General features: G+C 35.9%; 1 protein-coding gene across 4 annotated transcripts; it reads right to left on the bottom strand.

Annotated features, from left to right (window-relative positions):
* Window positions 1-3: 3 nt before the first annotated feature.
* On the bottom strand, window positions 4-12,881 carry LOC125818033 (magnesium transporter MRS2-11, chloroplastic). Of its 4 annotated transcripts, XM_049497540.1 has the most exons (14): window positions 12,380-12,880; window positions 11,085-11,157; window positions 10,594-10,664; window positions 9,778-9,863; window positions 9,606-9,696; window positions 9,014-9,082; window positions 6,802-6,882; window positions 6,555-6,720; window positions 6,406-6,451; window positions 4,106-4,186; window positions 3,117-3,199; window positions 1,400-1,443; window positions 1,176-1,294; window positions 4-461 (listed from the first exon to the last, which is right to left on the bottom strand). In XM_049497540.1, the coding sequence occupies exons 1-13, from the start codon at window positions 12,734-12,736 to the stop codon at window positions 1,199-1,201; spliced, it is 1,344 nt and encodes a 447-aa protein (XP_049353497.1). In that variant the 5' UTR covers window positions 12,737-12,880; the 3' UTR covers window positions 4-461; window positions 1,176-1,198. The 4 variants fall into 4 exon arrangements, 2 of the variants coding, with proteins under 2 accessions (XP_049353497.1, XP_049353498.1); XM_049497541.1 differs by lacking the exon at window positions 4-461 and having other exon boundaries at window positions 1,176-1,272; window positions 12,380-12,881; XR_007442336.1 differs by lacking the exon at window positions 4-461 and having other exon boundaries at window positions 1,184-1,294; window positions 6,395-6,451; window positions 12,380-12,881.
* Between the last annotated feature and the right edge of the window lie 3,326 nt (window positions 12,882-16,207).

Here is a 16,207-nt window from a genome sequence, read left to right as displayed (position 1 = left end):
CAACAACATACACAGTAAAATCTCACAAGTGAAAAGAAAAGGGTGGTTTACACAACCTTGAACTAAGGTAGAGATTCTATTTCTTATAGATTCTCAGCTCAAGTAAAAGTTTTTATGGACTCAATACCTTCTACGTCTGAATGTCTTGGTAACTTATAGTGGGAGATGATGCTACACTACATAACAAGCTGGTAAAAGAGAGTGATGGCTACTCCTAATTGGCACCCATGGTATATAACTTGAGGAAGATTTGACTGTCACCTTCTCTCTCAAATCCTACAGATCTTGAAACTGGGGACATATTCCATACCTAATTTTGTTGTTTTCGCCATTATATTGGCAGTGTCTGCGAAGCATCATATTGATGCACAATGATCTCTACGTACCCAGACATATGCTAGTATCCAGCATTGTTTTGGGCACCTACTGCAGTCGTGAATCTTGGTCAAGATTTAAATCACCTGCACATAAAACAAACAATTCCAAACTCAGGTAGGTTAAGCTACCAGCTGAGGTGAATCTAGAGTATGACATATGGGTTCAGTTGAATCCAACAACTTTTGCTCAGATATATGTAAATCAACTACATAAATATTTGACTGTGAATTCAGTTATTATTGTATATTAAACTCAAGGTCACTATATGAACACATAAATTTCAAATTATGGGTTTTGCCTCTGGCTGCCGGTCGTGTTTAACTAGGTTTGCTCAACTGGTGATATAGATGGAAGTCTTTTGACATGTAAGTTATGCCCACTGGCAGACCTACTTATCAATCACTGTTTTATCCCACATTCCTAATTCTACTAGAATATCCAGAGTTCTAGCCAATTTTAGTTCATCACCCTTTATCCATATTTCCACCTACAAGTACTTGCGAGTCCAAGAACATCATTATTTCATGTGCACTGCAAGGAGGAGAGTCAGTACTACTTCTTTGTCTCAATTTATATGACATACTTTCCTTCTTAGTTCGTTCTAAAAAAATGTCACAATTCTATAACTAGAAATACCATACTTTAGAATTTCCTTAATTTATATCCACACAAATGGTCAATGAATTTTTGTTTTAGACCACAAATTTCAAAGGTTTTTCCTTTTTCTCTTAAAGTCAAACAACGTCACATAAATTAGGACAGTGGGATTACTAATTACTTGAGAGGAGGCACTATACCTGATTGCGGAATCAGCAGTTGCTTACAGTATTTTCCTCGTTCTGAGATACCAGTACATGAGATAAAAGGCCAGAACAGCCCCAACAATTATTCCTGCTGTTGTAAGCCAGAATGCAAACTGCATTTAATTAGACAAATATATGATGAGAAGACAAAATTCTGGAAATATTTTCCCAAAATGAGGAGATATAGATAACGGGCTCTCGAGATCTAAGAAACATACCACATGTTCCTCTAGATAGGATCTTAAGTTCATGCCAAATATACCTGTACAAAAGCCAAAGTAGGTGTGTTATAACATGTCGTATTAGTATACATGCGTATCAATTTGCATATTTGAATATTATCCTTTTATGCAGATGAACTATTTGCAGCACTATAGAAGAAGAAAACCATCTTTTGTATTTTATAATTCAATTGCAACCCATTCTCTACTTTCAGGCTCTCCAAAGATTTGTACTAAATAAGGTTCTAGATTGTCAAGATGAGACGCTAAGAAATAAGATGAATGTTGGATGTGTGGTCATACAAAATCAGATTAAAAATGACAATATTTGCCGAAAGATGCATGCATCAAGTGGTGCCAAAAGTTTTATGAGAGTTTAGAATTTCTACATCATTAATTAGGCTTTATTTGGAAGCATTTAATACAAATCCACATAAGAGAGTATGCATGAAAAATTTTAAAAACTAAACATGACCAGGTATTGATAACCACAAAAGTAATAAATATTATACGAGCACGCATTTAGGATAAAATGAGAGAAGGTCTGATCATGTCCTACATCAACCTACAGATGCACCGATTTGTAGGTGTGAAACTAAGGTTATAGATTTTGCCTCAGGAAAAGAACAAACCATGAGTGGTATTTAACCTCAAGAAATAGTGATGGGATAAATTTTTTTTATCTTGTTTGGTTGCCATGTTTGGGATAACTTATCCCACTATTTATATCACAGTGATGGGATAAGTTATCCCATATACATGGTGGGATAAGTTATCCAAGAATAGCTAACCCCAGGATAACTTATCTGGGATAACTTGTTTCCAACCAAACGACCCCTAAGCAGGAGTAGAAAAACTTGAAAGGGATGAGACCTGATTACTCAGATAGCAATAACTGACAACCTCGTAGGCTTATAATTTTTTTTAAGACACCAAACAAACCTTAGGTCAAAACAATGACTGATCTGTGAGACTTGGACTACGAAGTTGAAAACCTATCAACTTCATTTGCTACAGAAGTAGCTCATTTATGAACACCGAACTGTTGTAGTGCATGATAAAGTCCAACTATATCTTATCTGGGACCAAAAACTGTGCATTTGGGGTGTGTTCGGTATGGAGGAAAATATTTTTCCAATTTTCTCATGTTCACTTGGTCAAAATATTTGGACATCCAAAAACATTTTCCTTCCTACGGAACATACCTTAAGGTACATTCCTAGATTTCAGAAAAAAGAATCTGAAAACAATACCATTAAATTGTATAACTACATATAATTACGCATTAAAGTAAGCCATCAAGGGCACATGTATGATCTAAAAATAACCCTCCACCTCCATGCAGACTGAATCTAAGAAGTGTTAGAGAGCCATATATTTACAGATCCTATCAGTTGAAAAAAGTGAACTCTAAGCGAACTCAATAGTAGGGCTATATCCATTGCATCTAAACAAAAGCTGAATTAGTAATCATAATTCATAGGTGAGTGGTGGACAGAAGTAATTCTCATAAAAGTAATACATATGTGCCACTTAAGCCCCGTGAATTCTACTAGCACTATGTATATCTAAGTTGGATATACATTTGTATCACAAAAAACGTCTTAGCAGACAAAACTAAGGGGAAACAACTGATTCTCACGAGGAGATATCAAAGAAGAAAATACTGGATATGTTTAACTTGTTTTTCTGTTTATATTAGTTGGATAAATACCTGCAACCAGAGCACCAACAGCAACACAAAATGTTCCAACCTGTAGAATCAACTCGAATCTGCTCACCTCAAGCCTTCGAGAACTGAAAAGGACAAGCAAAAAATTTACATTAAAATCAAGTCTGCTCACTTAAATGTTTTCATAACTAAGAATCAGTAGACCACAGAAGCCAAAACACGACCAAATCAAGCGCACATTCACCAATTGAAAAATCTGATAATCTTGTTTCAGTTGCAAGCTTTTAACTGATCTGTCAATCACCAGCGACAACCTAAGTAGATATTTCATTGATTTCTTGTATGAATTTATGTACAGAAATCTTAGAAGTTTTAGCTAAAGAACCATGCTTTGCTACAGTAGAAGCGTGTCTAAATATTGTTTAGTCAAGGGACAACACAACTTATCACACCAAAACTTAGAGAAAAAGGTTATCAAACGTACAGCATGGAGTTTACGGTTACATGCTTTCATCTACTTATCTCTTACTCTGTTCTTTAAATATTTTTTCATTCTTTTGTGGGATTATCAGTTTCTCACACAGTTATTCTTCTTATCAAGACAAAGTACACGTTCACCATTGAAATTTCAGTACAATTTCTCATTTGTGAAGTCATTTATAGAAGTTTTTAATGCTCTATTATTTCATTTGGTTGATTTCTCATTCTCACAACTGAACAAACGGCTCACTGATCAAGAACACTAGCAGAATCTGTTAGCAGTCCCCATCAATACTTCTGTCTGACACTAAATTTATCTGCAGAATGAAACCAGCTTATAACGTGTCTTCCAATATGTTTCTAAAAGCATGAGAACTGTTTCAGGAAGTTCAGGGGATGAAATTAAATAGAAGAGTTCTTCAAATGAACGAGAGCAACTTTGACCAATTTTCCCTACATATGCACTGTTATCGCTTTTCAACTTTACATCACCCAGTTCACCAACACAAGGATAAAGAGTTAAGAAGAAAAGTAATAAGACATGTACAAACCTCAAGTTTACAGCAATTGAGTCTTCCATTTCTTTTGCAGAATCAAGGAGCCTTTCAGCTTGACCATGGCAAGATTCACATCTGCAGTTGGATGAACAAATGGAAACCTGTTTCAGTAACTTACCAGACTTATTTGGTACAGATAAATCAGGAAAGGACGGCTCAAGATTTTCTATATGATCATAGAAAATTGCTTTATAATGGACCAAAAATTTGATTATTTACTTTTAAATTTTTGATTGTTTGAACCACTATGCTCTAACTATCATATTGCCATGAATATAAAATTCAAAATATAGGAAGTGTGAATGGTATGTATAAGAAAAAAGTGGATTGCTTAAAGATTACCTTCAATGCACTTCAAGGATATCTTATGCAGGAATTTCTCTCCAGATTCTATCTATCACTATTCACTGTCGTCTCTTGTACTGCGGTTATCATACTATTTTGTTGTAGTTACTGTTCTTTTTTCAGAATGCTTTCCTATGATTCTTCACTTTCGTTATTTCTGTTTTCGATCTTCTTTGATATGCTTTTCCTTGAGGCGAGGGTCTATAGGAAACAATCTCTCTACCTCCCAAGATAGGGGTAAGGTTTGCGTACACTCTACCCTCCTCAAACCCTATTTGTGAATTGTGAGACTATACTGGATATGTTGGTGGTGTATTCTATTATAAGAATATAATCATAGCTCCTACTCAGTTATACACTTGCATAATCAACCAAGTCACAGAGTTGACTACTTTGTGTCCAATAAGGACCAACTTATCTTATTTTCCAACTTCAGTTTCCCTTTTCTTTTCTTTTTTACATTTGTAGATATTTATCTTTTGGTCTGTCCTAGTTTATGGAGTTTAAGTAAGTTGATTTTGACATATTTATTGTGAAAAATATAGAAAAAGAATATTATTGAATTGTTGTTTCTACACTATTACAGAGAGGCCCTATTTATAGACACTACAATAGACACATTTTCCAACTAGGACACTACAATACATTCCTTTTCTAAGTAAGACACTGTATACTATTCCTATTACTATTCTAAGTAGGATTGTATATACCTATTTTTTTTTTTTTTTTCTTTTTGATGACAAGGGAAACCCGCAGTCACTACCCTTTTGGGTGCGCACAGGGGAAAACCCCCGCTCCTATGCAATAGCTCGCAAACTACATAGGAGAGGTAACCCGCACTAGGCAAGCCCGGTGCGACGAGCTCGACCCAGAAGGCAAACCCCTTGCTTTAGCTGGCAAGGGATTTTGAACTTGAGACCTCCAACATGGAAGTCCCAAGCCCAAACCACTGGGCCACCCCGAAGGGTCAGGATTGTATATACCTATTACTATTCTAACATTTATAATATTATGATAGTGAAGAAAATATTAGTGCAGTGGTTAAAAAGTTAGTTATGCACTCAAGAGAGAAAGGGTTTTAGAATAATTAGAAGTAAGGCAAAAGATATGCACTTCAGGTTTAGCTCCCATAGGAAAAATGAGTTGAAGTGGAACTAATGGGATTGTAGTGCCTATATGCAAACAATCAAGATACCTAGGTTCAGTGTGCAGGACAAAAGCATAATAGGTAAAGCTGTAACACATGATTAAACTAGAATGATCAAACTGAAGGTGCCACGATATTGGCATATGCAATTATAAGATGCCTACCAAAGTAAAAGTGAGTTCTATAAAACAATATGAGACTAACAAAGTTATATGGAGTTGAGTGGCAAGTCAGTAAAGCCCAACATATCAACAAGATGAGGTTATATAGAAGAGGATGTCAGGATGGGAACAAGATTATAAGTGATCACCTTCAAGGAGAACTGAAGGAGAGTCGTTAAGTTGTTTCCATGTGTTTGAGCTGTGGAAACAGCCTCTTCTAGAAATGTAGTGTAAGACTGCATACAATAGACCTTTAAGGGTCCGGCCTTACCTGGACCCTGCAAGGAGTGGGAGGGTAGTGCACCGGGCTGCCCTTTACATTCGATGAAAAGTACAAGTAGTAAACACGGAGGATAAATTGGGAGGTTGCCAAGGATGATTTGTCCATGTCCTACATAGACCTTCAAATACACCAGTTTGTAGGGTGTGAAAACATGTAGACCTAAAATCACAGGGAGAGACGTTGACCTAAAAGACCTACACCCTCACGACTGACGGAAACTATAGCAAAGAATAAGACACCCAACCAGTGCAAGTCGCTTGATTATGTTATTGCAGAATAAATACATAAACTAAGTATGCAGCAATTAATGAGGTACACTATCTACACTAACAGGGTTGAAATAGCACCAATAGACAACCTCTGAAGATAATTTTCCAAAAGCATTTCAATTTCTTCTTCTTCTTCTGCCAAATAGAAAGACAAATAAGCAAGGGTAAGAAGCATAACTGATCTGGTATCTGTTGTATGCCATATGCAAGAGTGTGTATGGGAATATTATAAGCACACCTTCAACAATCTCCTTATCTAGGGGCACGGAGCACTCTATTTCATCGTTTTCTTTCTTAAGTACACAATTTCTCCCGATTATACAGATGTGACGTATTTCATGAGTATCCTCTAGAATATCAAGTAGCATTTGCTTAAGAGCCCCTGCCCTGGAACCCAATTCCACCTGTCACAAGCAAGAGAAGGAAAGTCGTAATAGAATGTACCAAAATTAGTATTATAAGGTACAACTGAATGGTAATTGTACCAGTTTCTGTTTACTGATACGAAGTTCCTCCAATATGTCTGCAGTTAATCGGTTAGGCAAAACCTCAAGTAGTGCTTGGACCTGCACCAAGTGAGGCAGTGTATTTCTAAGTTGAAAGTAACTGTTAGAATAGGAATAGGTTTATACAATCCTATTAAAATAGGAATATGTTTATACAATTCTATTGGAATAGGAATAGGTTTATACAATCCTATTAGAATAGGAATAGTAATAGAAATAGAAATAGGAATACTAAATAGTATCCTACTTGGGAAAGGATTGTATTCTAGGGTCTATAAATAGGGTCTCAATGTAATAATGTTAACAACACAATTCAATAATATTTTTCCCATATATTTCTCACATGGTATCAGAGCCTCTACGAACTTGGTAGAGAATTAAAGAGCTTCCGCTGCCGGCGGGTGGCACCCATATATGTTGCCCGTCTGGCCAATGATTATGTTAGCAAAAGTTGGGTCATCATGCATCATTCTAGTGACTTCTTTCTTATATCTAATTTGTGTAGCACCGTGCCATTATTCCGGTGACTGCTTTTTCATATTTAATTTGTGTAGCACCGTGCCATCATTCTGGTGACTACTTTTTCATATCTAGTTTCTGTAGCACTGTGCCATCATTCCAGTGACTCCTTTTTCATATATAATTTGTGTAGCATCGTGCCATCCTTCCGGTGACTACCTTTTTTTGCATATCTGATTTGCGTAGCACCGTGCATCTCTCCGGACTACTTTTCATATTTAATTTGTGTAGTACCGTGGATTTTTCCGAACTATTTCTCATATCTGAGTAGCATAGCATCATGTGTCTTTTCAGTGACTCCTCAGATTTGATTTGCATAGTTCCATTCGTCTTTCCGGTGACTCCTTAAATCTGATTTGCATAGGGTTGTGCCATCATTCCAACCCTACCCGTATAATTTTTTCTTTTTCAGTAAGGTCATGCCGTCATTCCGACCCTACCCATATTATTTTTCTTTTTCAGCAGGGTCGTACCATCATTCCGACCCTACCCATATTATTTCTCTTTTTCAATAGGGTTGTTCCATCAATTCGAACTATCCTATATTATTTCTATTTTCTAGTTGGGTTGTGACATCATTCTGACCCTACCCATATAATTTTATTTCTTAGATTGTGACCACTTTTAGCCATCAAATCTAATACTCCGACATATGAGCATGTTCTGGCCAGTTTTTCGGTGACTTGTTTGATATCGACTCTTCTATTGATTTCAACATGATCCATATACTTTATACTAGATTTTGAGCAATTACAACGACCACTGCATTGTGAAGAAGTCTATATGGAGCAACCACCTAATTTTGTTGCTCAGGGGGAGTTTAGTAGCCTTGTATGTTGATTACGTAAGTCACTCTATGGTCTGAAACAGTCCTTGCAAGCTTGGCTTGGGAAGTTCCAACACTGTAATTTTATCACTCAGTGTTTTATCGGCATTATGTATCAAATTTAGTATTTCATGAGAAGACCAAGCACATTGAGATTGATTGTCAATTTTGTGAAGTCGAGTGATCAACTTGCAGATATCTCACCAAGCCCCTCATCAGTCCTCGTGTTAATTACATTTGTAACAAGCTAGGTACATGAATTGTATGCACTAGCTTGAGGGGGAGTGTTAGAATAGGAATAGGTTTATACAATCCTATTAGAATAGGAATAGTAATAGAAATAGAAATAGGAATACTAAATAGTATCCTACTTGGTAAAGGATTGTATTCTAGGGTCTATAAATAGGGTCTCAATGTAATAATGTTAACAACACAATTCAATAATATTTTTCCCATATATTTCTCACAGTAACCATACCAATTAAGGTGGAAAGAGAGATACTTAATTCTAAGGGACCACTCTAGCAAGTAGGCCAACATGTTACATTGAGAGAGAATTAGAGCTGTTTCGCATATAACAAGTTCGGGACAATCCTCTAAAATGTTTTTTTTTTAAAATACTTTAGTTAGAACAGAAGTAATGGATAGAAAATTTGAAGGGAAGTGATAAAATTCCTTGCATGTTCATCCCCTTTCACCAAGATAACATTGTTTACTGGGAGAACGCACTTAGGTTCCAACAAATAGTCAATCGGTGGAAGAAGGAATAGGCGGGAAAGGGAACAATTCATATAAAGAAGAAGAAAAACAAACATTACTTATGTACTCACTATGTTCCATACTCACACGTGGTTCTAAATCCCACAGCCTATGTTCCAATCTTTGTATCCGTGAATGCAGTGCTGCTTCAACCACCTGAAATTTTCAGAAAAGAAGTCCTTTTACAAACTTCAACCATAAATTACAGTTGACCCTCCAGCTCCATTCAGAATTTCCTTCTATGTGTTGTGATTCTTGTTTCTAATCAGTTGCATAACATGAATAGGCGTCCATTTTAGATACCTATATTAGTAAGCCTACACTAGCACTAAGTCTAAAATGATGAGCCTCTTGACATGCCCAATAACCAAATTAAAGCCATCATGCTTTAAGTCATTCAAATTTGATATCAAGAATCACATCAAGTTCCTTCTACATCAGCAAGTGAAGAACATAAACCTACTTTTCCATTTGATTTAATGGATCAAGCCTAACATGGATAACATTACAGAATTGATGCATATTAACAATTTTTGTCTGCAATTCCCTAGGGATCATTGTGTTGGCATTTTAACTGAAGTAGTGGCCTTCAAAGCAAAGTAACAAAACTACAGATCAAATTGCGGGGATAATTTACAATTCTTTTCAATATGTAAAGCTGCTGATTGAACTGACTAACCTCCACTACAAATGGCATAGATGGCCCTCCATTTGTGCTTGTAGGATTTAGCCGTGGTAACAATGAATCGATGAAAGCCTTTCCTCCTAGACTATAAGCAGACCATTTATAGTGTTAAGTTCACTGTTAGATCTGACCAAAAACGATTAGAATATCTAGTATGAAATATTACCGATTATAATTAAATATAAGGACTCGTTCTTGCATTACTATGGCCCTTAAAGAACCTAGATTCAATAGAATTGCATGCTCACGGACCTGAAAGAAGATTTGTAAATGAAGTCCATCAAAAACAGCTGCTAGAGGAGTCAAATGCTTAAGTTGAGCAAGCAGTTGATCTAAAACTCTTAATCACAAATTATGATAGAGAATATCTTAAATTAAAAGCTAAGGTAGAACTGCACAACTTGGCTAATCTTCAACAGTATCTCTATGAAATCTGAGTAACAAACAGTTATTTCTACCTCGGCAGTCATGGTAATAAGCAATAAAAACTTCCAACTATGTTGTTTTTAGATTCGTAAAGAAGTCAATAAAAGAGAAAAAAAGACAAGGATAAGGAAGAGATGTTCTTCAGTAGCAAAACGAACAAGGATGAATCAGCAAAAAGAAAAAGAATTTCTTTTCTATCAGTGCCTTCCAAAGATGAGCCTTGCCTGCATGAGCCAACAGCCATCAATTTGCCTAAATATGAGTTCATTAAGTGACATTCTTGCCATGTAGTGTATGCCAAATTTCACCAAGAGAAATTACAAACAAAGCATGGGGGTAGTTAATGAGCTTGTTTTATGAATTAGGAAATACCAAGATTTAGTCTAAAATAACATTCATAAGTTGCATGTAGCAGAGTTCTTATACTGAAAATAGATGGTTGATTTAAGATCGTTGCTTCAACCATGTTTAGAAGGTTATCTCAATATAAGTCATAACAAGTAAATAAAAGTGATATTTTTATGGAAAAATTCATAGTTGATAGCAATTGAAATACCAATAAAGCAGGCATTGAATTTGTCAACCACAATGACGGATCAACACTCCTGATATCTCGAGGACGTAAACCTGTTTTCAGCATATTAGGGAAACCAGTAAGTGACATGAGAAGAAGTCCTTTAATATAGGGATTTCAGATCAGTCAACTGGGTTATAGTAACTTCAAAAATTAAATTTAGAAGGATTCCTAGTATGATCGAGGTTAAACATAGAAGTAAATGCTTTTGAGTATTAATTCTTTGCGATAAAAGTAGGATGAAAACTAACTAGAGACTTTTATCAGATAATTTTTTAGAGAACACAAAATGCACCGGGTAATTGGCATCAGTAAACATTAGAGATGAATGTTTTCACACAATTATTGATAGATGGAGTTACTCTCAAGTACAGAACTTTTTTGTGAGTTCATAGTCAGTTACATCATATAATCTCAACTTTATAGGTAATAGAGGGAACACATTTTGAGATTAAAGAAGAGAAAAGACTCACCACTGGACTTCAGCAAGTGCCTTCTGTTTATTTTCCTTTTTGCTACCGTCCCACACGTCTTCACCTCCACTACCTTAAGAAAAAAGCTGAAGTATTATCAATAACTTCTCCATCTTAATTCACTTTGAGGGAGGATGGGAATTTTCCAAATGTTGATACAAATTAACCATCAAAGTAATTGACCAGCTCAACAGTTATGATCATCTATTGTGAAGAGATGCATCACATATTAATTGTGAGATAAATTAACCATCAAAGTAATTGACCAGCTCAACATTTATGATCATCTATTGTGAAGAGATGCATCACATATTAATTGTGAGCTAACCATCAAGAAGTTCTCCCAGAATAATAATGTTTTCTTCTTGTTATGAAGAGAGTATAAAATACTTGTAATTACAAGGAGAAAACAATGTCCGGATCTTTCTGGTGTGCTATCTAACGTAATCAGGAAGTTGAAATTAAGAGGGAGGAGTCTCTCTGTGCAATAACAGATGTAGCTTCATCAATATCTTTAAATTCAATACTTTGATCGACTTTTGACAGTCTGGAAACCTAATTTTTTTCTTCATTAAGAATATTAAATCGCAATGTGATAAGTTGCATTCTACTTCTCTCCTTTCATCTTTCACTGACATAGTTTTAACTACTGTAAAGACACCCAAAGTTGACCAGAAGTCTCTTCTGCCTATTGATTTTCTATATTAGTCCTATAAGATTCATTTTATATTGCAGATTAAATATAATACATCACAACCATAAGCAAATATCAATGCCTATTTAAGAAGCTGAAAGATTTCAAAACATTTTCCTTTAAGGAAATCCATCATTCCTGATTTCCCTTGTTTTACCTACATAATCATATCGCGAACTCCTCCAAAGGAACTAGTTACAATTCCATACGTTTATGCTTCACCATTTCTCACAGTGCAGATTTAACATTATTGTGGCCACCAGAATAACTTATCTAAACTAAAAATGATGCATCAAGTAGATTTGACGAGTATAAGTTTTCCAGTAGCTTTTGCTCAAATCATGTATATATGTTTTAATGTTGACTAAATATCTACAAATATTTGAACGTGAACTAGTTATTCTTGTATATTAACTTGAAGTTATTGTTGGAATTCATGAACTTCAAACTCTGAATCTGGCTCTGCAGTACAACTAATCAGTCAATCAACTCAATTTTTGTATATTATACTAAGTTTCAAGCTATAAGCAAAATTTAGACTAGAAAATAACTCACAACGAAAATTGTATAAACTGATTAAAGGATGAATAAAGTTAAGCACCTCATAAACAGGTTCACGGATTCCAAGGGACAATGAATCGCCACCGGAGGCAGAAGCACTCCTCTGCGAACTAACAGAGTCTCCATGAGTTACAACCTTATCATCATCTCCCCGAACCTCATCGCCGTCATCATTATCATTATCGCCGCCGTCCTTCACCAACGCTTCCAGCTCAGTCGATTTCGCAAAACACTCAACTACTCTCACCTTCCGAGCTCTCAGAGAAGTCGCGTGATTCTTACGCGAGAACGGAAACTCCATCCGCGACCGGAAAATCGCGTATCCTCCTGTAATCAAAACTCGAAACTCCGGCGATCGAACCGGTAACTGAAGTAAATACGGAGCATTTGCCGCCATTGCAGAGAAAGCTGCCGGAGATCACGATAAAATTGAGAGATCTCGAGAATCTTCTAGATATTTGCCCAATTCATATGGATAATGTGGGGGCGATAATGGTGTTAATATAGGTGTGTGTGACTGTGTATGAAAAAGAGGATGAAGCTGGTGGTTGTTATTTGAAGAAGACAACATGTGAATGGTTTGGTTGTAGGAGGGAAAATGAAAGAAGAAGAGAAATATTTTATGGTGAAGATTGATGCCACCTCACCCTATAATATCCAACGACTTTAACATGACTCATTTTAAAAAAAAAATGCAACATACCTGGTGTAATCCATAAGTGGTATCCGGGGAGAATAGGGGCGGAGCCAATATTAAGGGTTGAACCTTTTTCGATGGAAAATTATATTATTTATATATGATTAAATAATATTTTATGTATATATAGTAGATGTCGAATCTCCTTCGGCTACTTTGTGTGTCTATTTCTATAGATTTTGAACACTCATATTAAAAATTCTGATTCCGCCACCGAAGAAAAATGAGAATAATGTGTAAATAGTCTTAATCCTCTATCTTGTAGTGATAAAATTTGTTTCGATCCACGTTCCACTTGAGTAAGAAAGTATCGACAAACAAGTGTTTAAGCAAATACAATAACAAATAAGGGATGTTGAAAACGATGGAGAAGAGAATCCTATCAATAATAAATAATAGGATACTTAAAGCAAAGAAAATAATAGATAATGCCTAAGTCAAAGAAACAAGATAGTTAAAGCAACTACACAAACGCTCGACTATTTACTCACATTCAATCCTAATTCTCAAGTCTCAACATTCATATCTTCTTATTTAGGGTCTTGTATTTCATTTGATTTAATTAATCAACTAAAAACATACATTAATTAATTATAGTAGGAGAAGTATGTATGGAAACAAAATTAATTAATCATAGTACGAAAGTATATATGGAGACAAAATTAATTAATTATAGTAGAATTGTAGAAGTATATATGGAAATAAAAAAGTTTGTGTAAAACATATATCCTGATATAACTCAGTCGTGATGGCTGACTATGTAGGTGGTTGGCAGTGTAGAATGGTGATGACATAACTAATGATGGAGATCGACGGGTGCCGGAGGCAGAGGCGGTGTGAAGTTCAGTAATTGAACAAACAAAACTCAGATAACAATGAAGAAGAAGAAGAAGAATTTCATTAACTTGAACTAAAAACAGTAACTGAATGAATACATTGCTATATGAAAGATACTACTAATCTCTATGAACTAACTCCTATATATACAAGATAATCAGCTCACTAATTGTCTAACAACCTTCTAACTAGCTTAATTATGAGCTAATCATCAATTGACAGTTGTACACTTTATTGACTGCTCAACATCCTCCCTCAAGCTAGATATATGAAAAACATTTTTCATTCCTAGCTTGGCAAGTAGATATGTATGTTGTACACAAGTAAGTCCTTTTGTAAGTAGGTCTGCATGTTGGTCTGTTGTATTCAGGTATGTTGGTTGAACCAATCCTTGTTGAACCTTCTCCTTGATGAAGTGACAATCAATGTCTATGTGCTTGGTTCGTTCATGAAACACTAAATTAGTTGCTATCTATATAGCTGATTTCCTATCACTGTGTATAGGAACAGGTAAATCAACTTGTATTCCCAGCTCCTTGAAAATTCCTACCAACCACACTATTTCTGCAACTGTTGAGGCTAAGCCTGTATCCAGCCTCTGCTGAACTCCTTGAGATAGTGTCTTACTTCTTAGATTTCCAGGTGTAAGTGAACTCTCATATGTAACCATGTAGCCTGTTATGGACTTTCTATTGTTTGGACATGATGCCCAGTCTGCATCACAATAAGCCATCAACTGATTACTAACATTAGCTGTCATGAATATCCCTAGACCTGGTGACTGTTTTACATACCTAACCACTCTCATTGTTGCCTCCATGTGTGATGTCTAAGAACTGTGCATAAATTGGCTCAAAAGTTGCACTGCATATGCAATGTTTGGCCTTGTTATAGTCAGATAAAACAATCTTCCTATCAACTTTTGATATACACTTGGATCCTTCAGCAATTTGTCATGATCATCAGTGGGTGGAAAGTGCAGATCAAACTCTATAGTTGTGAGCTTCTTGTTCAACTCATTAGGAGCTCCAATAGGTTTTGAACTTGACAACCCCATGTCTGAAATTAGTTCAAGGCAATATTTCCTCTGATGCATAAGAATTCCAGTATTGTTCCTTGCAAATTCAATGCCCAAAAAAAACCTCAATTCACCTAGATCTTTTATCTTGAAATTATCCTTGTGGATTCCTTTTGTCTCCATAAGCATATTGTGATCATTTCCTGTAATTAACAAATCATCAACATAGACTAGTACCACCACCATATCTGTTCCTTGATGCTTTGTGAATAAAGAGTAGTCATAATGGCTTTGTTTGAATCCTGAGTTGACTAAGGTTGTAGTTAACTTGATGTTCCATTGTCTGCCGGCCTGTTTAAGTCCATAAAGTGATTTGGTGAGCTTGCATACTGACCCCTTCTTACTTTGATAGACAAAACCCAAATGTAAGTCCATATAAACTTCTTCATTCAAGTCACCTTGTAGGAAAGCATTGAAAACATCTATCTGATAGATTTGCCATTGATGTAAAGCAGCCAAAGCTATGACAGCCCTCACAGTTACCATTTTTAGAACTGAGGAGAAGATTTCCTGATAGTCCAAGCCTTCATTTTGGTTATACCCCTTGGATACCAACCTTGCCTTGAATCTGTCCATTTCCCCATCAACCTTATACTTGATCTTATATACCCATTTGCATCCTATTGCCCTCTTGTCCTTGGGCAGCTCAGTAATCACCCATGTATGGTTGTCTTCCAATGCTTGGATTTCTTGTTTCATAACCTCAATCCATCTAGGATCATGTACAGCTTCATGATAGGATGTAGGTTCCCTCTCTTGTGAAAACTTAGTTACAAATCTTCTGTATGATGGTGTAATACTGCAATAGTCCACTACATCTGCAATAGGACAAATGCATTGCCCTGCAACTCTATTTTTTGGCAAAACATAGTCTGTATGCCAGAGAGGTGGCTTAGCTTGTCTGTTTGATATCCTGACATTAACTATACCAGGTGTGGATGAAGAATCTGATGATGATGTTGAACCTGATGATGCTTGATCCTGAGAAGCTGTGATTGTGTTGACATGAGCAGAATCTGAAATTGCAGCAGCAGGATTTTGATGATGTATAGACTCAGAGTCATTTTTCGCATTCCTGATAACAACACATGGTGTAATCTCATAGTCCTCCAAAGGTGAATATGATAGTGTAATCTCTGGATCAATGTTTTGATCAAGGTCAGTGGTTTGAAAATGAAACTCTTGCTCATGAAAAATCACATCCATTCCCTGCTAACAAATAACCTCCTGGATTCAATGTCCAATATTTTATACCC

The sequence above is a fragment of the Solanum verrucosum genome, unplaced genomic scaffold (genome assembly GCF_900185275.1).
Source record: "Solanum verrucosum unplaced genomic scaffold, falcon-dt-bn FXZP01000253.1, whole genome shotgun sequence".
NCBI lineage: Eukaryota > Viridiplantae > Streptophyta > Magnoliopsida > Solanales > Solanaceae > Solanum > Solanum verrucosum.
The sequence above is the reverse complement of the archived record's forward strand: the minus strand, read 5'-3'. Positions and strand labels throughout refer to the sequence as shown.

Coding starts and splice junctions, on each gene's coding strand:
- LOC125818033 (XM_049497540.1), bottom strand. CDS start 12,736: ATGGCGGCAAATGCTCCGTATTTACTTCAGTTACCGGTTCGATCGCCG. Junction 6,721..6,801: donor GTATCAGTAAACAGAAACTG/GTACAATTACCA, acceptor TGCTTGTGACAG/GTGGAATTGGGTTCCAGGGC. Junction 1,295..1,399: donor CCTATCTAGAGGAACATGTG/GTATGTTTCTTA, acceptor AATTAAATGCAG/TTTGCATTCTGGCTTACAAC.